The following is a 22,234-nucleotide window of genomic DNA, read 5'->3' as shown; positions in this document are numbered from 1 at the left end:
ACAAGAAAATAACTACAATCTGGCTTAGCAATCGGCGACCACTATGCGACACAAGATGCATGAGGGTAGCAACATGTGGAGGATAGACGTCACACACAAACACTGAGAAACAATACAGCAACTTGTTATTACAATCCTGTGATCAAGGTTCATCTTCATTAGGCGTATCACCCCCCCCGACACACACAGACACAAAGACACACACACACACACACACACACACACACACACACACACACACACACACACACACACATATATATACACACACACACACACACACACACACACATATATACACACACACACACACACACACACACACACACACACACACACACACACACACACACACACACACACACACACACATAGCCTGCCTCCTGTTTTCTCCCTGTGTTTAGAAGGAATGTGTGAGGAATGTACCAAAAAACTTCCTGTTTTCATTTGGGGTCTCTTAGTCAGCTAATCGCACAACATTGTTCGCTAGTGTTTGGTATGTGCTTGTGTGTGTGATACTAACCTTGCTTTTTAAATAATTGATTGTGGAGGGAAGTGACTCGAAGCCCAGTATAAGTAGGCAGGTGCATGCCCTTAACCACATCTTTTCAAGCTCACTACTACTTGAGCTACTGAGTGATAAGCAGCTATCACCAAGTGATAGCTGCCACGATAATGTTCACCGAACATTGATATTGCCGGCAGTTGTTGATTGGGTAAAAAACATCTGTGTGGAAGTAGATGCACACATTTTCAGAGCTAGAAAGGGTTCTAGGGTTCACGGGCCAAAAAGGGATTGTGAACCACAGGCCTGGCACAACACATATTATGTAATTCTGTGTGTGTGTGTGTGTGTGTGTGTGTGTGTGTGTGTGTGTGTGTACAGGTAACATGAATGCAGTGAGTGACTAGTGACTGAGTGAAAGCTGAAAGAGAGAGGCGGAGGACATGCTATGCTACCAGGACGCAAACCGGACTAACTGCTATGTATTGTAAAGGTACCTATGGAGCACAGTTGAAAAGTGACAACAAGGAACGTGACGTGTTTGCATTGCAGGCAGAGTACCCTCTCCAAACAGGATCACTGTTTGGACTGTTCTGAGCATTGGCATAGAGCAGTGTTCTTGTAAGTGCCTTTAAAATGGCCCATGTTGTTTTGAAGTCTATTATGTCGATTGTGATGTACGTCTTGTTTTGTTTAAACTGACCATCACCCACTGATTAAGAAGACCAAGTTCAACAGGTAACATGGATTTATGCATTTTTATTTTTCACATAGAAGATCAAACATACACGTAATTATAAATATATATACAGACATACATTTTGAATAAGTTAGAGAATAAATAAATGATAAACAAGGTAAGTACAGTAATGGCAGTCAATTCCATTTGCTGGTAGACTTTCAAGGTTGCTTTGGTCTAGGAAACCCCATAAAAGGGGCAATATTGTTGGAGCCGAGACAAAACCATAGCCCAGCGCTCATCATAGACATAATAATCACATAATACAGCATTTTGATATGACTGTCTGTGTAAGTTCTTCAATGGTAGAGTAAAAACACAGGGAGTGGGACAAAAATACACCACATTTCCAGGCACAATGTGAAATTGTTTTTGAAATACTGAAGGGGGGGCACTATTTCCATGGGTTAATTAACGGGCATTAGCTGAATATTGTGTTATGGAGACCAACAATTGGTGCATTTTTGGCAAGCTCCAGGCTATTGAAACCTGCTGGCTTATCTTCAATCAAAACAAGGGCCACACATTAAATACTTCAGCCAACACAATAGACATACCAACTCTGTTTGTCTTGTTTTGTATGTCTTTGTGTAATACATGTTTTTAAGATTGTGTGTGTGTGTGTGTGTGTGTGTGTGTGTGTGTGTGTGTGTGCATGTGTGTGTGTGTGTGTGTGTGTGTGTGTGTGTGTGTGTGTGTGTGTGTGTGTGTGTGTGTGTGTGTGTGAATTCTAAACGTTAATCTCCTGATGATGAGTCAGTGTGTGTGCACAAAGCCATTATTAAATTACTGCTTGAGAGCAGGACGGAATATCAGCTCTGATACAGAGGAATACAAAGAAAAATAACTAAAGGTGACCCAAGCAAACAATGGTGGTGATGAGAGCAATAACTCCATAGAAGTCCACCCCTAGTCAGCAGCATATGTCCCGCTCTAGGTCTCCATGGTAACAGATGCCTGCAGCCAGATCTCTAAAAAATGGATGATCTCCAGTCCTTTGGTTGAGGTGCTCGATGGGATCATTGGCCTGTCTTCCCGTCTCCGTCGGTCTCTTCTTCGCTGTGTACTAAACCAACTTCCAAGATAGCAACACACGTGATTCTACACGGCCGCAGGCTCAAACACCTGCATCAGTGTGGTGCCAAGGTCGCTCAGGAGACTGGAGTATTCTTTAGGTCCATAAGTGTTTCAAGTTTAAAACAAAAGGCTTTCAAAAGTCAGTAATATAAAGTGCGCTTGCTCCATCTTTTCTTTCCCCGAGATGTGACTCTTCTCTAGCTGCCCATCATGCTCCCCAGTGCTTGGCCTTCGACGGCGCTCTGGCCACAGGCCGTGACTTCTGGGCAATGGCTGCATTGAGGTGGAGCACAGATCTGGAACCAAACCCAGCGAGATGAAGTCAGTACAAGGGAGTCATGATGATGAAGGCACGAAAACAAATGGATCTCAGGAAAATCCTGTTTTTGATGTTCTCTTACCTCAAGGAAGACAGCAGTGAGCTTTTGCTGCTGCTCTTGTTGGTGTTTGTTGGTGCCTTTATAGTTTGAGGCTTCTCTGAGCTGTGGGAGGGGAACAGAAACCAGTGGTAAGAAAAGGCCAACATTTCTTGGAACTCCTTCAAAGATGAAAGGAGGCAATGTGACTAGTACACTGGGTTGACTTGAATTGATCTAGTCTTTTGATGATTCATGATCCAGGTTTGGTTTTTACCACCGTGGCCTCTGTGCTGATATTTCCGCTATCTCTTAGCAATCTAGAAAATGATCACCTTGGATAAACTCATATCGCCTAATGACTAATCAAAACTACCTTTAACACTAACTGATTAACACAACACGCATTCCTTTTAGAAGAAGAAACATACAAATAGCATGCTGGTATAAACATGTGAGTGACACATCTATGAGCTTCCAAGGAATGTGCAGGGGTTTTTCACTGTTCACGTACTGCCCTCATAAGCAGTTCTGGGCAAACACATCCCTGATGCTATCTCCGCCAACGCGCGTCTTCAAATGATGGTCGCTCTGATTTGTTTGTTTAAACTTTAGACGCACCCGGCTCTTCACACATGACCGCCGCTGGCCCTGAGACACATGGGCTACACTGCTTCGATTAGCATCTGCATGTAGCTGGGCTCCATACAGAGAGACAACTAAATAAACACCATCTCCTCCCAGGAGGATTACAGCCAAGGCAGGGCGGGAGGTTCTCACCTGTGGTGGCAGAAGCTGGAGCAGGTCGTGTCGGCCTGTCCCTTGGCACACTCACAGCGGCCGGTCGAACGACGGCGGCGGCGGGACAGGTGGCTGCCAAGGCCGTACGGGACCATTTTACTGCGGAGGAAAAAATATTTGTTATTATTTTATATATATATATATATATATATATATATATTTTTTTAAATTAATTTTATTATTATTTTTTGTGTGTGCTAAGTCAGCTTAGTTGGGCTTCAGTTGAATTTGTTTAAATCGTATCGGCATAATTTAGGCGTGTGTCGATACAAAACGTCCATATGTAACAATGAAATTCATTGTTGCGTATGGACGTTTCATATTGACACACGCCTAAATGATGCCGGCTGATTAATAACGTAGGTGTTCCCGAAGGAGATGGCTGAGGGAGGTATAGGTTCTCACCTCGGGGTGTTGATCCAGATAATGTCCAGGTGGCAGAAGTAGATGCACTCTTTGTCCAGCCAACTGTTGCACGAGCAGCGCTTTGTCCGGACGCGGTGGGGCGGCGGGGCCGCGCTCTGGGCCGGTGACTCGGACGGCTCTGATAAGGGGAGTCCGAGACCTGGAGACAAACACAAATGACCCGGAGATTAAAAAGTGCAAAGTAATGTCCACAGTGTGTGGTAAAAAAGTGGCAAGTCATGGCTTGGCTGTGTCCCCAGGAGTGATTGTGTGTATCTTATTATACGCAAATCAGTGTGGCTCACTGAAATTGTTATCTCAAGTGATCGCAAATATGGATTTGAAATGTGTGCCAAGTCAAACAAGGACTGACAAGCTGCCAAATGTGATTATATTGCTTCTTAATCAATTCATGTTCAAAGTGGAAATGAGGTTGGCAGGGCACCATAGTATAAGTTCAGGGATGCAGTACTGAAATGCTGCTAATGAGTGTAGCAGGTGACAGCTACTACTCCTTGAGCAGAAGGCTATTTGGCATAAACGACTTTTAAATCAAATTAATTTAAATTCCGCAAATCAAATCTAAAAAGTATAATTTATTGTCATGTTAAGTTAGAAATTCACTGTGTAGCCTAACTATTTCAATGCAGCATTGCTTGTATACATTTTATCAAGTAATTTTGTTTTGCCTCTAAAGTATTTTTTAACAAAGCTCAAATTTGAATAAACACATTATTGCAACCACATTTATTGAAGCAGAAAGTATGCATAACATATAACCTTCATATGATTATATCATATGAACAATCAAAAATATTAATCTCAATCACCGATACAAAATAAATAACCCATTAGTGTAACTCACCGTCTTGCATGAGGACGAAGAACAGCACCAGGGCCAGCACATCCCTGCACACAGACGAAGTCATCCCTCGTGTCATCTTCCTTATCTCCTCTTCTACTAAAGTACACTTTACACAAGTTGTCCCGAATTGCCTTATTTGAGTTTTAATCCTCAAGGGTTTGTATTGGCGACAGACACCAGTGGATCCCAGTGAGCGAGAGAGTGAGTCCCAGTTGTGGTGTGGTCAGGCAGTTCTTGGTATACAGAGGCAGCAGGTGCGTTCAGCTTTTGCCTCCCTGCCTTGACACCATCGCTATTTAATGTCTCCGCTGCACTCCACTCCTCCCCCTCCGAGCAGTCTGGCCCGCCCCCTCAACAGTACCTCTCCTCACCTCTGTTCCTTTACAAGGCTGTGTGCTGCTGTTACACAACAGGCTGTTTCCCGCTCCCTGCATTCCTGTGTGTGTGTGTGTGTGTGTGTGTGTGTGTGTGTGTGTGTGTGTGTGTGTGTGTGTGTGTGTGTGTGTGTGTGTCGCGCCAGGCCAGAGGAAGTGTGTCTGTCTGCAGGATCACAAAGTCGGAGGAATCTCCTGGAGAGACAGTGGATCGGTCCATCCTGTCACCCGAGTCAGGCTTTAAAGAGCTCTTATTTTATAGACATATGGATATGCATATTTGTTCTTTCCTATGTTTCACCCGCTGCACTCCTCATCCTCCCCTGGAGGGGGGGATCCCTCTGTCTGCATTCCTCCTCAAGTCTTCCTTGATCATTAAAGGGAGTGTTTGCTTGCCCTTGGGGGGGCTACTTGCAGGGGGTTCATAAAATGGGGCCCTTTGAGTCTTTCACTGTGATGAAGGGCTGTTTACATACAGTAACACTGACTTGACATGTGTTGGCTATCATGACACACGCATGTGCGCTCACACACACACACACACGCACGCACGCACACACGCACGCACGCACGCACGCGCACACACACACACCAGACACACTAACACATTCCTAATCTCTTAACAGTGTTCAAACAGACGTAGTGTGCAATATATCTTTTGTAAATGGAAATCCTGACCAGCCAGGGGGGCTAGACCACCTACACAGTTCACCATAATGACACACACACACACACACACACTAATGGGGAGTCTGGGGTGGAATCTTTCGTCCAGGGGTACGTCCATCAGTCTCTATCAGTCGGTGGAAAGATACAAGGAACAATGGACGCATCCACATCTTATGGGTGGATGTGTTAAACAGTGCAATTGTGTTTGTTTCAATGAGGATCGATTTCATGGTGTGAAGCTCGGACATAAACAGCAACAGGGTCCTGCTCTTTTGAATACAATACATTAATTAATTAATTAATTAATTAATTATACATACATACATACATACATTTGCTGATGATGCAGTACAGTGTTATCACTGGGCTCTGCCGTCATCACTGACAAAATAAACAAGGGACTGGGGACTCAGGAAACACTGTATTAGGAAAAAAAAACTGGCAGTGTGCGTATGCGTGTGTGTTTGCGGAGGGAAATGGCCAAATGATGTCACCCTGATTGAAATGGCAAGTATTTGTCTGAAAAATATTTGTGTGTGTGTGATGTTTTTGACCTTGCATGCTGGGATGGGGGGGGGGGGGTCTTTGAAATCAAACAACAGTTTTTCTGGAACAAAACTGAGACAAGTTGTTCCAGTTGTGAAGTCAGTCCAAGTGTGCCGTGATGAAACCATTAAGGCACCAAACAAAATGGATCTTAGGTCTTAGATCTTAGATCTCATTTAAAGATACCTTGGCGTGTCCCTTTAAGGTGTATCTTGGATATCAACACTGTCCATCTTGTTCCCCTTTCGGTGTTTCTGGACAGCGTCAAAAGGCGGTGAAGCGACAGCCACGACCGTGAAAAATGTGCCCTTATCCAGTTCCACTTCCGGGTGGCAGAAAGCATGGGGAAGGAATGTGTGTGTGTGTGTGTGTGTGTGTGTGTGTGTGTGCGTGTGTGTGTGATGAGAGGGAGGCATTCCCTGGTATGCAGACGTAGATACCAGCAGACACAATAACCTAGTGATCTTTGAAACAATGCTTCCTTTACAAAGAAGGAAATGTGTGTTGACCTATGGGATAACATGTGTAGGTTATGTCCGGTTATGTCCACAGACTGTTGTTGTAAACCCCATCTTGGAAAACCACACAAAATCAACCCACACACTTCATTATATTGTACATTTACATTTACATTTACATTTACATGATGCTTTTGTCCAAAGCGACTTGTACGTATAAATTTGTCAGAAGAAGAGAAAAAAAATATATTGTCGGTACAGTAAGGATATTCATAGAACCGAGTCCCAAGCACTAATAATTGTTAGGTTAACCCATTCCCCATATACAACAAAGCTAGCTAGGGGATAATATGCTGCACAATGCTAAGTACTGTTTTTAAGTGCAAGGACGTACGACAGACAATAAGTGAGAACATGAAGTGCCTGGAAGTACAACATACAATAAGTGCGTAAGAGGGGTGTGGAGGGGGGGGTAAGGGTGGAGGCTATGCAGAGTCTAGGTGAACTCTGAACAGGTGAATCTTAAGTCTGGATATTTCGTTGAGCAGAGTTCTTCATATTCACGCTCTATGACATGGTCGTTTGCTGACGTTTTCATGACTTTTCTCAAGAAGTGCGGCATGGGAAATAGTGGCCCTTTTGACCTTCAGACTCTGAGTTTGTTTCATGACATTCACAAGTGCACAAATCTGTTGAGTTGGAGCACTATGCTAAAGGAGAAAAGAACCTCCAACATCTCAATGTTAAAAGTCTTAGGTTTTTTCTTTGTCTTTTACCAAAATGGAAATATATATATATATATATATATATATATATAATTCACACTGAAGAAGTCTGTGTACGTACACGCCTAAAGGTCCTCATCATCATGAAAAAACATTTAAGAAATTGTAACAAGTGCCCTCCATTATTTAAGAGACAGTATAAACACTTTTCTTTGATGAACAGGGTGCCAGTTTAACTACCAGGATTGTGATATGGGTCAAATTGACAGCGTTAAGTGCCTATATATGGAAAGGATGTTCAAATTACACATGCTCAATGAAGTGTAACATGACACTATCACTCACGTTAGACACCCAACCAGTCAGGAATGTGGCAAAACAAATAACTTGAACATGAATAACACCAAAACTGTCCCCTGCGTAGTGGAATGTGTCGCTCTGGTTTCAAATCAGTCAAACAATGATTACAGGCAACAGGAAGTGAGGTTGCTATGCGTTTGGAAGAGACAGATAACGCCCCCCTGCTTCCCAGTCATCCCCCCCCCCCCCTTCCATACCCACACCGGTATCTGTATGGGCTGCCATAGTAACAAACCCATTTCAATCGGCCCACTTCAAAGTCCAACAATGTGTGCCCATAAATGATAATGTACAAACCATATGGACATGATCTACTATCTATCTGTGTGCCTACAGTTACAGCTGGAGACTTTTTTTCAGACTGGTATGATGGTATTTTCAAGTAGAACATTCTACGACAATGCCAAAACACTTGGTATCTACCTGACAGGGGTCTGAGCCCGCTGTCTGGTGTAGATGACGTAATGTCCAAACCGAGGTTTCAATAATATTTGCACAATACCGCCATCTAGCGGTAGCATAAGACACAATTCGTAGGAGGAAACAAAGAGAGCTTATTTTCCTGAAATCATTTTGCACTAATCACATAGAAAAACACGTGTATTATTGACACTATATATCATTTTCAAGTCAAAACTAATGTATCTCACCAAAAAAAGAGCATCAATATATTAAAACATAATCTCTTAAACATGCCCATCTATATTTGGACAGTATACACACATCCTCTAATACGACCACAGGGTGGTGCTATTTCTTAATATCATACACCAACAAATCCCTAACCTGCCTCGTGCACCAACATTGCCCCCTAATCACCCGCTGGTCTCTAATTGGATTGTTTCATTAAAGGAAGGCTACTTGATTCAACAAATCAATGAAAAGGACAGTTTTATTATAAATCTGTAAAAATGAAAAGTTTAATGGCAAACATGAACATGACAATTAGGGCGATTGTATCATTTATAAAAGCAACAACACAAAAAATACACGTGTCTGTAGAAAAAACAGCTACTGCGTATATAAAGCAAGTGTCCTCTTTGACAGCGAGTTGTGTGTCAGTGCACCCTAGGAGTATTCATCAGAGATCTTCATTTCATAAAGCGTTTAAAGGAGATGATTTGATCCTGTGCTTTGGAAAACAAACAGAGACAAACATAAGAACAAATAGATTAGATAAAAACAAATAAAAAAAAGTTAAATAAAAATAACACAACCACGTAGAATGACTTTAGAAAAAAACACAATCTTTACAGGAATTGCACTTTTAAAAATACTGGTCCGTGTGAATAAATATTTGCAGTACCTTTTCCATATAACTCTCGCTCGTACAGTACTTTAACACAGCAACTGTATATTATAGCTGTCGAAAAGGGGGATAACAAGGGGGGGAGGGGGAAGGCCAACACAAAACCAAACTGTCTTATCGTTTCTCCAGCTGCTCCTGTTCAAAGTACAAGATTGCATAATAGCACGTCAATAAATTAACACCAATGACATCAAGAGGAGGATAAAAAAAGATTTACAAAACATACTGCATATTCAACAAAGTGTCTATATATATATATATATATGTATATATATATATATTCATATATATAGATAGATATATAATTCATAATATAACATCATCGCATCATTCCAAAGCTGTACATAAGTGCTCTTTCTCTTCTTCCTCCGACTCAAAGCTGGAGAGCCAATGAGTGAACGTGTCTCTGGTCTCCAGTCTCTTTTGCACCGCCCCTTTTTAAAAGGCCCCTCCCACCCTTCTCCCGCCAGCATCAGAGCTGTGCCTGGCCAGCGGGCGTCGGCTGGTCTCCCTGCTTGGTCTCTGGTTGGACACACCTCTTGGCCACGTGCCGCACGACCCCGCGGGTCAAGGCGCCCGCCTCGGACTCGCGCCAAAACCGCGGCGGTTTCCTTCCTCCCGGGATCCGGGTCCCCGCGCACGTCGCTCTTGCCTTGCCGCATGGCAGCGCGTCGCCGTGCGAGGGGCTTGGGCCCGCCTCCTCCTCCTCCTGCTCCTCCTCCTGCTCCAGCCCTCTGAGGGGGGACGGACGCCGATCGCCACCGCCGCCGCCGCCGCCACCCGGGTCGCAGGTGGGGCGGTATGGAGGGGCCCGTCTAGGCTGGATCATGTGGATCCCCCCAATGGCGATGGTCAGGCCGGTGGGGGCCCCGTCGGCCGGCTGCTGGGAGTGGAGGGGCAGGTGGCTCAGGAGCCCCGGTGGCGAGCGCGGAGGAGGGGGCAGCGCGTCCGGGCGGAGGCAGGGGAGGGTCCGGTCGGCCTGGGAGAGAAGGGGACGAGGGGGAGCGGTCAGTGGGAGGAGGTGGTTATGGAATGCAGCCCGTATCGCCTTCCATAAAAAGAACACAACATGTTTATGAGGTGTTTATTACAGTTATTACAAAGTTAGGTTGTTGTTGTCAAGTATCGACGCACAAATAAGGCCACACGTTGTGATCTAAAATGGGCATGTTATGCTGTTGATTCTGCTTTATGGGTTTCACACTTGCTGCAGTCACAACAGGGCCTCTATAGGTGTGGAGGCTGTTGTGTATTCCCTTTATTAGAGTCTACCGAGACGTTCCCAGATGCTACTTTTGGAGTTGCGGTTGCTTGGTTGTTAATGATAGGCCGGGACAACATTCTATCACCACTGCCCAGAACTAAAACAACACGTTTGCACCTATTTGGGATGTCTCTGGGATTATTTTAAGGTTTTGGAGGGTGGCCTGAGTTTGAACAGTTTAAAAGAAGATAGTGGCTGTTTTCTTTCCCCTAAAAGGATGTTCCTAAAAAAAACCTCAGGTGTTAGCCTGTCTATATCTGTTTCCAATGTTGACCCATTGGGATGTAACTGTGCCACACACACTTATTTAAACCCAGAGATGGGAGCCATCCAGTCGTACAATTTTCGAATGCAAAGTTACATCTTGTAAATATTTTGTTGTGCACAAAACCAATAAAATAAAAAACGAAATAAACATAATGTTATCTTCCTTAAGAAAACTGAAAAAAATGTCCTGTTGTTTCCTTTGTTTTTTTTTGTTGTTGTTCTATGTTTCAATGTATGCAACTCCCGCAGTGTTAAATGACAAAGATTTGGGGTGAAATCAGAGATAACATGTAAACGATTGTGGTTTGATGTGAAAGCACTTTAATAAAAGTGTTAAAAAAGAAAAAAAAAAGAAAACGGAAAACATTTCATCAGGAACCGTCGAACCAACAAGCGACCAAAACCCCCTGATTTTACAGTAGGCGTGCCCGCGGCCTCCCGGTGTATGTCGTGAGCGCGGCTCTGTAAGTCACCCACCTGTGTGTTGGTTCGAATCCCCGCGGCGGCTCCGACTCTGGGAGGGGGGTGGGTCGGCGCGGCGCTACCTGCCAGGGAAGCGTAACTCAGGCTCTGGCCACCGAACGGCGAAGCCCCTCCGACCGGGGACGGGTGGATCTGAAGGCCGGGCGAGGTAGTGGGGGAGCGGGTGGGAGGGAAGGGCGGCGGAGAATGGGGGCGGGGGAGACCGGGAGACGACCGGGTGCAAGCCGGGGCCCATGTCGCCGGGGCCCCCGTCGCCGGGAGGCGGTCAGGAGACGGGGTGGCGGTCCGGGGCGGGGGGGTCTCCGGTGGCGGCGGCGGCGGGGGGGTCCTCAGGGAGAGCTGCCGACGGGCGAACAGGGCCCGCCTGGAGCCGGCCGAGGGGGTCCGTGTGGGCGACCCGCCGGCCCCGCCTCCGGGCTCTCCCGCGTTCTGATTGGTGGGAGAGGTCGGCGGGACCCTGCGGCAGCCTTTGACGTCTGCGTCATCGTCTCGGTCCTCCTCCTCCTCCTCGTTGTTGTTGTTGATGTCGGACGTGCCGCTCCTCTCCTGGGGCGGGGGCTGGGGAAACTCTGTGGACTTCTCCTCGCCGTGGTCAAAGGAGGCGCCGTCACAGACTCCTACGTTTTTTATGAGGACAGAAGAAGAAGTCGAGTGGATCAAAAACACACAGAGGAAAAATAATCTATTTCTTTTAGTTTTTTTTGTTTAGTTCTGCAGTTGAATGCTTTTATTCACAATGGATACAGTGAGCTTTAGACATGAAGACACTGGAGTGAGAGAGGGGAGGACAGGCAGCCAATGACTGCGGGGCTGGAATCGAACCCGCGTCGCTGACGTTAGGACTGAGCCCTAATTGTACGCGCTCTACCCGGGCAGACACCGGGGCGCCCAGAAACAATCTTATTTTATGAATACTTTCTTGGAATAATAACTACGGCATAAATAGTTGGGTTGTGCATTACTGGATATTACAACATACTTACCGGTACTAACAGCTGCAAAGGGAATTTAAAGTGGCAGCCTTCAGTATTAACAAAGCTTAATGAACAAAGGTAGAAGAGATAACAGCAGTTAAACGCTGCCTCCATCCTTTGATGCCAAACATTTAAAACGGAAATAAATGAAACAAACAAATGATTGACTATCATAGCGGATTAGAAATCAGCCCTTCAGGACCTTCTGTTTTATCCTGAGGTAGTCAGTTGGAAATTAGGATTAAGGATTTAGGATCAAGAAAATTAAAACGGTTGAAATGTACTTATTTGTATAGCAACAGACAGACATAGAGACACTCATTTATGCATAAATAGACAGACAGCCATTACACACGCTCACGATCCACAACGCACTACCTTGGTCCGTGTGGTGAGGGGGAGGAGCCTCATTGTAATGCGTCTTCCCAGGAACCTTCGTGTGTTTTGTCAGGTTTCCTGCCGACGACAAACCAACACACGCTTTAAACACACAATTCACACGATTGCTCCCACAATAACGGCCAAGAGTCCTCTCTTGGCTGAAAATATACATGTGAAATAAACATGTATGTGTCCATTGCTTTAGAACTGCACTTGGGCGGTCTGTGTGTGTGTATGTGAATGTGTGCATGCATGTGAATGTGAATGTGCATGTGTGCGTGTGTGTGTGTGTGTGTCACGTGCATGTGTGCGTGCATGTGCCGTGGTGGGGCTTCCCCCCTTGTGTTCCTCACACTCACCATGTCCACCACGATTGTACACCAGGCCAGACTGCTGACTGGATCTGCAAACACAACAACAACAACAACAACAACAACAACAACAACATCAACCACAGAGTATCAGTAGGATCCTTGTCTTTAACCGGCCGTATAATCTATCCATGCCTTACTCATCATTCTGGGGGGGGGGGGGCCGTCGCGATCGATCACACTGTAACCAGACCCGGGGCGTCTGCGGGCCTGCGGACCACCTGTAACCAGCTCTTAGTGGCTTTGTATCCCCTGTGTGAGGAGCCACAGCGCATCGATCTGTTGGGGGGACGCCCGCCCTGTTGCTGGGGCGATGTCACCGGGATGGCGCAGACCGGCCATCCCAGGGTGTATGTAGGGGAGGGGAGTATTGGAACGTGGGCACACACACACACACACACACACACACACACACACACACACACACACACACACACACAGACACACACACACACACACACACACACACACACTGCTGCCATGTCTTGTTGTTCCCCCACCAGTGAGAGACTGCGGATGAGACCCGGGGGAGACGGAGAGCCAGGAGGGAGCCAGGAGGGGGAGAGACGAGCATGACTCACTCTTTTGGGAAAGCTGTGTCGTGTGTCAACAAAATGACTCACCCACACCCACACCCACACACACACACACACATACAGATGCTACCCCTAGGCCGTCCATCACGTCCCTCTGGGTTGCTTCTCATGTTATGCATCGTGAGCTCCACGGCCAAATAGGCCGGAAGGCAAAGGCTGAGATCAAAATGATGCTCGCTGTCTGGACAAATTCCTAATTCCCTCTGGGTCATGCTGAACCAAACACTGCTTTGTCCAAAGCCTCAAGACGTAATCTAGGTTCAGAATGTGGCGATGTGAGCACGCCCCACAACACGATACGGGATTAAAGCTTATAGATCAGGATGATCAAATATCCACATCGTTTTTTGCCCCATTTTCCCTCGACGCCGTGCCTTGCGAGGTGAACCCGGGACACTACTGTGCCGTGTGCAGTCGTCGTTGAATCCCTCTCCGGCCACAAAATGTCCTCCTCTGAACTAAGTCGAGGATTTAAACACTGCCGCGGCCTGTCCGTCTGAACGCTAACACACACTGCTTCTTTTTTACAAACACCTTTCCAGTGTGAACATCCACGTGTCGCTCCGCGGTGAGAGACAGGTATGGCTAATCGCTAGGGTACCCAGCGCCTGGATAGATGGGCTCTCTGTTGGAGCACGGGTCACATGACCCCCCCCCCTGTCCCCGTCCCCGTCCCCGGCCGCCGCCTTCCCCACGCGGCCGGAGGCTTTTCATCATGTGACACACTGTGACACGCCTCTGATGTGCTTCTTGATGCGTTTTTTTCCGCCGTCATCGATTCCCGAAATCCATACGCTTGGATTGCTTTCAGCGGCGGTTATATCACAGGTTTAGACTGCTAGTCAGGCCACTGAGGACACTCACAACAGTACAAGAGACGCCTCATGTTTATTTCAGTTAGGTTCGTTCTTGTTTTGTCCGCCCTCTTTTTCTGTGATCCAAGGGGGGGGATTCAACTGGTTCTCTCTAGCACACACACACACACACACACACACACACACACACACACACACACACACACACACACACACACACACACACACACACACACACACACACACACACACAGCACTGAATGGTAAAAAAGGTGTACTTTCTTACCCTTCTCCACAGGTCCATGGCTGGGATGGGTGTCTATATTTAGCGGCCTGGTTTGGTCCCTCCTCCTCCTCCTCCTCCCTCTCCTCCTCATCTCGTTTATTTGAGCGTCTGTCTTCTGCTGACAAGGCCTCCTCCCTGGTGCTGGCGTGCTCTCTGTCGCATGACAAGCTGCTGCTGACCTGCAGGCAAAAAGACAAGGCAAACTCACCCACTCTCCTCTGGCACGGGCCCAAGGGACACAGGACTGCGGGGGCGGATTCCCATTCAATATTATGTCCCTTAAAGAAAGTGTATCTTGTTCCTCGACTCACTGAGCTACACCACTCAACCAAAGGTTCTAAGCGTTCGGTTAGCTAGAGTTCTCATCGCTTGTCGTAGAATTGAGACGATGATGAAGGACACAGAATGCAACAGAAAGGGTTGGGGCGTCATACATTTAATTTTTTTTATTTAACCTTCATTTAACCAGGTCAAAGTCTCATTGAGATTAAAATCTCTTAAATATCTATGTGTAATTACCACGTCAATGTTAATTTGTATTACCTTGCCTTCTATTGTCATTCACCCTTCCCACCGATTGATGTGCTGCATTGAACGTGTACCGTGTGTGTCTCTACCTCAGTGGCGGTGGGCCTCTGGTGGTCCTCCGCCCGGATGGGCTCCACGCTGCTGAGGCCCATGGGGGAGGTGGTGTAGATGGTGGGGCCCAGGCTCTGCTTGCACTGCAGCAGCGACAGAGCCGTCCTGCTGGACAGGCCGGGGGGGTTGGGGTTGTAGCTGCCGGTGGACCAGGTGGAGTACACAGAGGGCCTCCTCTCGTCCAGCGCAAACGGGTTGGGCTTCATGTAGTTGAGGTAGCACCAGCTGTTGCTGGTGCTGGACTCCAGGCTCAGGCAGGACGCTCCGATCGGTTTGACGGGCGAACACGCCGCGGGCCGCTGCCGGTTGGCCGCGTCCACCAACGCCTTGTCCCTCTCCTCCCCATCCTCCTCCTCCTCCTCTTGCTGCTCCTGCTCCTGCTGCTCCTCCTTCACCCGTTTCTGCTGCTGCTGGGACTCTGGGCTGAACTCGATGCTGTTGGAGGGCGACAGCATCCGCTTGCTGCCGCCCGTGCCCGGAGGCCTCAGCAGGTCCTCGGACCAATCCGGAGACTCCGGAGGACCTGCGTTGCCGCGGCCTCGGGCCGTCGACGTGGCTACGCTGGCGATGTACGGCACGACGCTCGTGGGCCGGAGGGGGGACCCCGGGGGGCCGGCCTGAGACTGCGTGGTGTATATGGCGCACGCCGGGACGAAGGTGTCCGCTTGAAGACGCACCGCGACCGCCGGCGATTGCAGAGGTCTCAACAATTCCTGGTTGACGGTTATGTTTGGGGGGGAAGGGACGGGCGTCGGAAGGGGACTCGCTTGGACCCTGTAGTACTCCCTGTGGGTCTGCGAGGGGATCTCGAGCTTCAGCCCCGTGGACATGGGTAGGTAGTGAGCCCGCGCTGCCCCCGAGAGACCCTGTGTTCCTGGGTAGTGCTGGACGCATCGAGGGGGGAGGCCCGGGGGATGTCCCGTCTGGACGGCGGAGCTCCCTTCGCCGGCAGCGCCGTCGAACGGAGCGAGATCGCTCCTGCCCGTCAGCTGAATATTCCGGCTGAGCTTCCACTGAGAGAAGAGCTCTCGGGCCGGCGCACCCGACACCCTGATGTCGCCTGATGAAGGAGACGCGACCTCTGAGGCGACGTGGTTCGCGGCGCTCGAGCTCCCGTCGGACGACGACGGCGCGCTGGCACTGACCAGGCCCGAGAACAGCCGGGCCGACGGCGTCGTCGCGTCGACACCGGCGCCCTTCTCCTCCACCTCCTCCTCCGGATCCCTGACGGCGCTGTGTTTGAGGAGGAGGCACTTCCTCCTCTCTCTCCAGCCCACGGCCGAGCGCTCGGGGGACAGGCAGCTGTAGTCAAAGGACTTGCTGCGGTTCTCGTTCATCAGCGCCCCCTGCTGGGCGTCGTGCGGGGCCTGCTCCGAGGCCGAGCGCCTCATCTCCCGGTGCGGGTGCACCCCGGGGACGGCCAGCGTGTGGGCGGCCCTGGACCTCCTCAGGGGCGTCGCCGAGGAGCTCGCCTCCGGGTCGCCCCCGCGGCCCGACTCCTCGAAGGACGCCGAGCGGCTGGAGGCGTAGGAGGCGCTGCTGTCCTGGCTGGGGCTGCGGGGCGGAAGGGAGCCCGAGTCGAAGCTGGACTCCCCGGAGGACTGGGCGAGCTCGGCCAGGCGCAGGCGCTTCTTCTTGGGCGGGAGCTTCTCGATGGGGAGCTGAGCCAGAGTGGGGCTTCTCTGAGGCCACTGGAACTCCTCCAGTTTCTCGGGCTGCTTCGACGCGGGCGTGCTCCTGAAAGACGACTGAGTGTCCATGTTTGAATCTTCCGTCACAAGGATTTCAGGAACCCGGACGTTTGGCGGGTGGACTAGGTTCCGGGGCGTCGGGTCGGCCGGGGGCTGCTTGTGGGGTGGCTTCTGTGGCGCCGCCGTGAGATGGTCCTGGCGCGTCGGGGACGCGTTCGGCGGCTCTTTGCGTGCGTTCTCGGCGCACGACGTGTCCTGCTTTTCAAAGGAACTCGTGTGCTGGATCACCGAGAGGGTGTGCGGTTTGGGTCTCCGGGTGTCTTCGTGCGCTACGGCGCTCTCCTCTCTACACTGAGGAGGAGGCACTGAGATGGCGTGGGAGGGGGAGGGACACGCGACGGGGGAGGAGGAGGGGTCGTCGGATTCTAGGCTTTCCTCTTTGCGCCTTTTGCGCATGGCCTGCGCGGCCGGTCGAGCGTGGTGGATGATGACCTTGGGGTGGTCCTTTTGGTTGGCGAACGACACGCTGACGTTTCCGTAGTTTTGTGCTGAACCGACGCCTTGCTTGTGGGGCTTGTAGCCTTCCCAGGTCTTGCACTCAGTGCCACATGCCTCAGACGTGTAGCGTTGCAGTCGCGTCGGCGTGTGGTCAGGCACCGTGGTTTTCAAGTTTTCCGGGTGAAATGAGTGAAAACTGCAATGGTCCTCTTTTGGGAGTTCAGCACTAAGTGGTATTTCAATAGCCGGCTGCCGTCGTAGCATCCCGAAGCGACGGGATGTGTGGAGTTGAGAAGGTGTCTGTTGTTCAAAGGATTGACTTTGGCGAAACCTTGGGGGGCTGTGGCTGGAGGCATCTAAAGAACTCGTGGTGAATGGCATGGACTGACTCCTTAACAGAGGAGCTGGTGTTGTATGAGGAGCCAGTGGATCTGTTTTTAAAGACTGAAATCTTTCACATGGAACACCCATGGTAATGGAGCCACTATTCTTATAGCTAGGTTCCTCACTCTTAGGGATATCCATGACAGGCTCTTTAATATTTACACTTTTTTGGGACTCTGAGCTAGCCTTTCTGGAGAGGGAGAATCTCCGTGGTTTCACACTGTCAATCTTACTCGTGTCCACCACAGCTTCATTGATGGTAATGAGCTTGGTGATGTGGTCAATGACCTGCTTCTTGGGCACTGTGAACGGGATGTTCTTCTCCTCTTCGCCTGACAGCTGCTGGTTCTGCTGACGGGACATCCTCTGCAGGTGTCCCAGACGTCCGTATTTACCCAGGATGATTTCCGCGTAGCTTTTGGCACTTGTGTTTGGGGGGCTGTCCTGGGTCTGCTCCGTGCTCTCAGAGCGGGAGAAATAGCCCGACTCTGTACTGCCTCTGCTCCCCAAGAGGGAGGACGACAACCGGTCCTCAGACGAGTCCAGGGGGCCACGTTTCCCCCTGCTGAGACGCATGGCCAGTCTCTTCTTCACCGCAAAAGAGTCATCCATCCCTCCTCCGGACAAATCTTTAGCCCTGTCGCTTTCGTGGCTCTTGGCGGAGGCCGTGCTGCTCTGGCGCTCCATACCGGCGGCGGACGAGGGACACTGCTTGGCCTCATCCTCCGACTCCGAGCCCGGCTCCTCCAGAGACCGCGTCTCGGGGAAGGCCAGGCCGGCCTTCACCCGGTGCGTGTGGGACTTGCGGTGCTTGTACAGATTGCTCTTGGTCTTGAAGGAGAAGCCGCACGGCGCGCAGGGGTACGGCCGCTCCCCGGTGTGGGAGCGGATGTGCTTCTGCAGGACACTGGGCTTGGCACACGCCCGTCCGCAGTAGCTGCAGACGTATTTGCCGGGCCTCGGGGGCTTGCGCTCCCGTTTGAGCTTTGGCCCTCCCTCCGGTGTCTCCTGGTCAGCCGGGACGGAACCGGTGGCAGAGCACACCGGGACGCCCGACGATGGGCCGGGAACCCTGGTTACCTTTGATGTTATTTTTGTTGTTGTTGTCGTTTCTGCTGCTGCTACCGCTGCTGCTGCTGCTGCTGCTGTTGTTGTTGCCGTGGTTGTCGTCGTCTTCTTTGCCTCCTCGGCATGGCTACCTTCCGTCATGGCGTCCGACTCGACGCTCCGCTGCTGGTGCTTGAGACGCTTGCGCTGAGGATGCGTTCTCCGTGGCTGTTTGGTCGGGCGGGGCGTGCCATGGAGCTTCTGAGGGGAGGCCGCTTGCTGCTGCCGGGGGCGCCGCTGGGCCGGGGCAGGGGACGGGGACTTGGGCTGGGGGTCTCCCTGAGGAGACTCTGGATGAGACGGATGTTCCTGACCTCCGGGCAGCTCCCCAGTCGTCAGGCCACTATGCAAGCCCTCCATAAAATGCGAGGGCAGCCTCAGGTAGACAGTTCAGGGCGATTCATGAACCGGATGATGTGTGCGGTCGCATTCACTTCGGTCTGGTTTTGTCGTGTGTATTGCTGGACGGTGGAATGACATCAACAATCAAGAAAGGGAGGGCGTGGACCAAGGCAACTGTGATTCTTCATGTGTGTGAAAGTCCTCTGGTTCTCTGACCCGGAGCGTCCCGTCATGTCGCACTCAGCCAATCGGGTCGCCACATCGTCATCGAGCCTAGAGGAGTCTTTTACCCCAACGATGGCATCTGTAAAAAAAAAAAGAGGAAAAAATATAACATTAATGGATTCAACTGATTAAAAAGATGCTCATTTTGCCCACAACCATGGATAACCTCTTGAGCATAAGCAACATATTCCTTCATTCAGTGTTTTTTCTAATAAGCCATAGCTTTATCATCTGAAAGCCATTGTACGCAATGTGCTCCTAGGGGATCTCCCTTGCATCCAGCAATGCCTTTTCAACCTAGATTGCTCAATGATTGGGTGTTTTTGCGGTAGCCAAGAGTCATCGACTCCGTCACAAACTTCCCTAACTTCCCTAAAATCAGTCAGAAATAAGGTTGTTACAAATATTTACTCAGCCTACGCACGTACACGTACACCATCTGATCGGGTAAGGGAGTTATGTCAGTCATTAAGGGAAGAACAAACAAAAGAAGAAGAAGCATTTTCACACGACTCGCACGTCTCATCGTCCTCACTTTGATCCGTGTTGTTGTCAGACAGCGTTTTCTAATGATGTGGAGCCTTCACTTGAGGTTTGCCAGATTGCTTTGCACAATTAATTGCACTGGGATTAACTAAGACTGTGGCAGCAGAGGTAGCTCATTAATGGTGGAAAGGTTTGACACGTAGCACGGGTCTGTACGTGAACATGCTTCTTCTACCATGTTATGTATGAGGTTACACACACGCACACACACATACTATATAAATACACATGTACAAGGAACAGGTTTTAAATTCCTTTTTTTATGAACCATGAATATTTCTGACAAAAGCCATTGTCTTCAAAAGATTTTTTATGCACTATCATCACACTCATAAAATTAAACCTAAACTAAACGTACCTCCTTTTAAAAGTGAATGCCAAATTTCTCCTACGGGCATTTTATTCCTTCCAGAAATAGCTAAAAAATATCCTAAAGAGTGTGAGAGAGGAGAGAGAAAAGAGAGCGGAGGGGACTGCCAGGCCACCGCAAAGGTAGCTAAAGAAGTGTCCTAAGGTTAGTCAGTGTTTACCACCATATCTGCACAAGTGTTTTTCTTCGTGCACAATCTAGCGGTTGATGAGTCATCCTACGCAACGTTCTGCTGGGTTCCAGTACACCCTAGTAGAGGATGGCGTACGTACGTCTGACTGCATTAAATGCATTTTCTGGACGACGTCTTGGTTAGGATTGTTGTTTTTGCACACACAAACAAGTGAAGACACCATGGGATTGTGCTAATTCTGTGTTACTAAAGTGGAGAAATGTTATGGACATAGATGCGCTTTAAATGTCAGGTTACTTGGCTGTGTGGACAGTGTTGAACTCTGATTTCTTCAGAAAACTTCTAATTACCAGGCTATGTCCCCGGCAACTAGCAGAACAATTAAATTAGAACACTATAATTTTAATAATTAAATAATGATAGAAAATGACAATAGAATTCAATAAATGTTGATTAAATAAGTCCAGACATTTTAAGTCGCGGGGTATGAAGGTAATTACACTGCAGAATTATATGAGATGTGTGTGTGCCGCGCCATGAAATTAGTGGCAGTTTGTCAGGTAAAAACAACGCAAATGAAGGCTTTACAGCAGACTTATTAAGAACCAAGCGTGCATCACTTTAGGAGGGAGACTCTAAATAAATTTATGCAAATAAGTACTAAATACAAAAGTGCTCAGCAGGCATTATATATTATTATTATTTTTCTGAGCACATCCATCTGCTAATTTACACTCCAACGCGTGAGTGACACTTTGGCGAGGCGCTGTTAACGAACGGCGCTCTGGTGATGTGCAAATTAACTTTTCAGGGAGGGGATGTTAGCGTCTCTCCCTGAAGCCTGTAGCTCCACCCCTAGCTTGACATCTGATGCCTGTTTTTGGCGCCTGTGCAAATTTCACTGTCCGTAACAACGTGAGCCATATACAGGTGCAATATTTCAGTTGCCAGTTGCCAAAGTCAGAGATTTAGTTTTCCTTACAAATAAAATTTTGAATGAAAAAATGATAATCAGGCAGAAATTGGATATTCTGTGCATACTAGCCACCCAGGAGTTACTCCAGATCTTTTACATATGCTTGTGGTTGGCTTTACCAAAACATGCAAAAAAGCATAGATGCAAATGAACGGCCTCAAATATCGATAATATATTAGCCTACCGTGGAACTAGAGAGAGAAAAGGCTTATTGTATAAATGGCTTTAAAAAAATTTGGTGTGAATTTCCTGCACTCACACTAATGGGTACCCAGCGGTGGTTCCTATGGTAACGGCCCTAAACCATGCGGTAGCAGATGGAAGGAGAGCTGGAGGGCTAAATTTATCTCCCAGCATCCTTACTCACTACAGAGGGCCTAGACCTAGAGAGAGAGAGAGAGAGAGAGAGAGAGAGAGAGAGAGAGAGAGAGAGAGAGAGAGAGAGAGAGAGAGAGAGAGAGAGAGAGAGAGAGAGAGAGAGAGAGAATAAGAGAGACAGCATGGTACAGAGACAGAGCGAGAGAGATAGAGAAAGAGGGAGAGACAGAGGAGGAGGAACGACAGAGTGAGGGAGAGAGAGAGACAGAGAGAAAAGAGACAGAGGGAGAGACATAGAGGAGGAGGAACGACAGAGTGAATAAGAAGGAGGGAGAGAGAGGACAGAGATGGAAATACTGAGCGGAAAAATACAAGAAAA

General features: G+C 48.8%; 2 protein-coding genes and 1 long non-coding RNA gene across 3 annotated transcripts; all 3 read right to left on the bottom strand.

Moving 5' to 3' along the window:
• Nucleotides 1–1,379: 1,379 nt before the first annotated feature.
• LOC311365111 (endothelin-1-like) lies at nucleotides 1,380–4,979 on the bottom strand. Its single transcript, XM_084484630.1, has 5 exons — nucleotides 4,749–4,979; nucleotides 3,884–4,043; nucleotides 3,458–3,577; nucleotides 2,723–2,803; nucleotides 1,380–2,617 (listed from the first exon to the last, which is right to left on the bottom strand). The coding sequence occupies exons 1-5, from the start codon at nucleotides 4,822–4,824 to the stop codon at nucleotides 2,530–2,532; spliced, it is 525 nt and encodes a 174-aa protein (XP_084340756.1). The 5' UTR covers nucleotides 4,825–4,979; the 3' UTR covers nucleotides 1,380–2,529.
• A 6,490-nt stretch (nucleotides 4,980–11,469) lies between these two features.
• LOC311365080 lies at nucleotides 11,470–12,954 on the bottom strand. The gene is made up of 3 exons (XR_014639345.1): nucleotides 12,918–12,954; nucleotides 12,556–12,633; nucleotides 11,470–11,820 (listed from the first exon to the last, which is right to left on the bottom strand). It is a non-coding gene; the product is annotated as an uncharacterized lncRNA (long non-coding RNA).
• A 151-nt stretch (nucleotides 12,955–13,105) lies between these two features.
• On the bottom strand, nucleotides 13,106–19,305 carry LOC311365312 (transcription factor HIVEP3-like; the record flags this gene model as incomplete). Its single annotated transcript, XM_084484826.1, has 4 exons — nucleotides 13,106–13,181; nucleotides 14,627–14,805; nucleotides 15,244–18,846; nucleotides 18,997–19,305. 4 exons carry the CDS (start codon nucleotides 19,303–19,305, stop codon nucleotides 13,106–13,108), a joined length of 4,167 nt encoding a protein of 1,388 aa, XP_084340952.1.
• Between the last annotated feature and the right edge of the window lie 2,929 nt (nucleotides 19,306–22,234).

Source organism: Micromesistius poutassou (assembly GCF_964030765.1).
Source record: "Micromesistius poutassou genome assembly, chromosome: 20".
Classification (NCBI taxonomy): domain Eukaryota; kingdom Metazoa; phylum Chordata; class Actinopteri; order Gadiformes; family Gadidae; genus Micromesistius; species Micromesistius poutassou.
The sequence above is the reverse complement of the archived record's forward strand: the minus strand, read 5'-3'. Positions and strand labels throughout refer to the sequence as shown.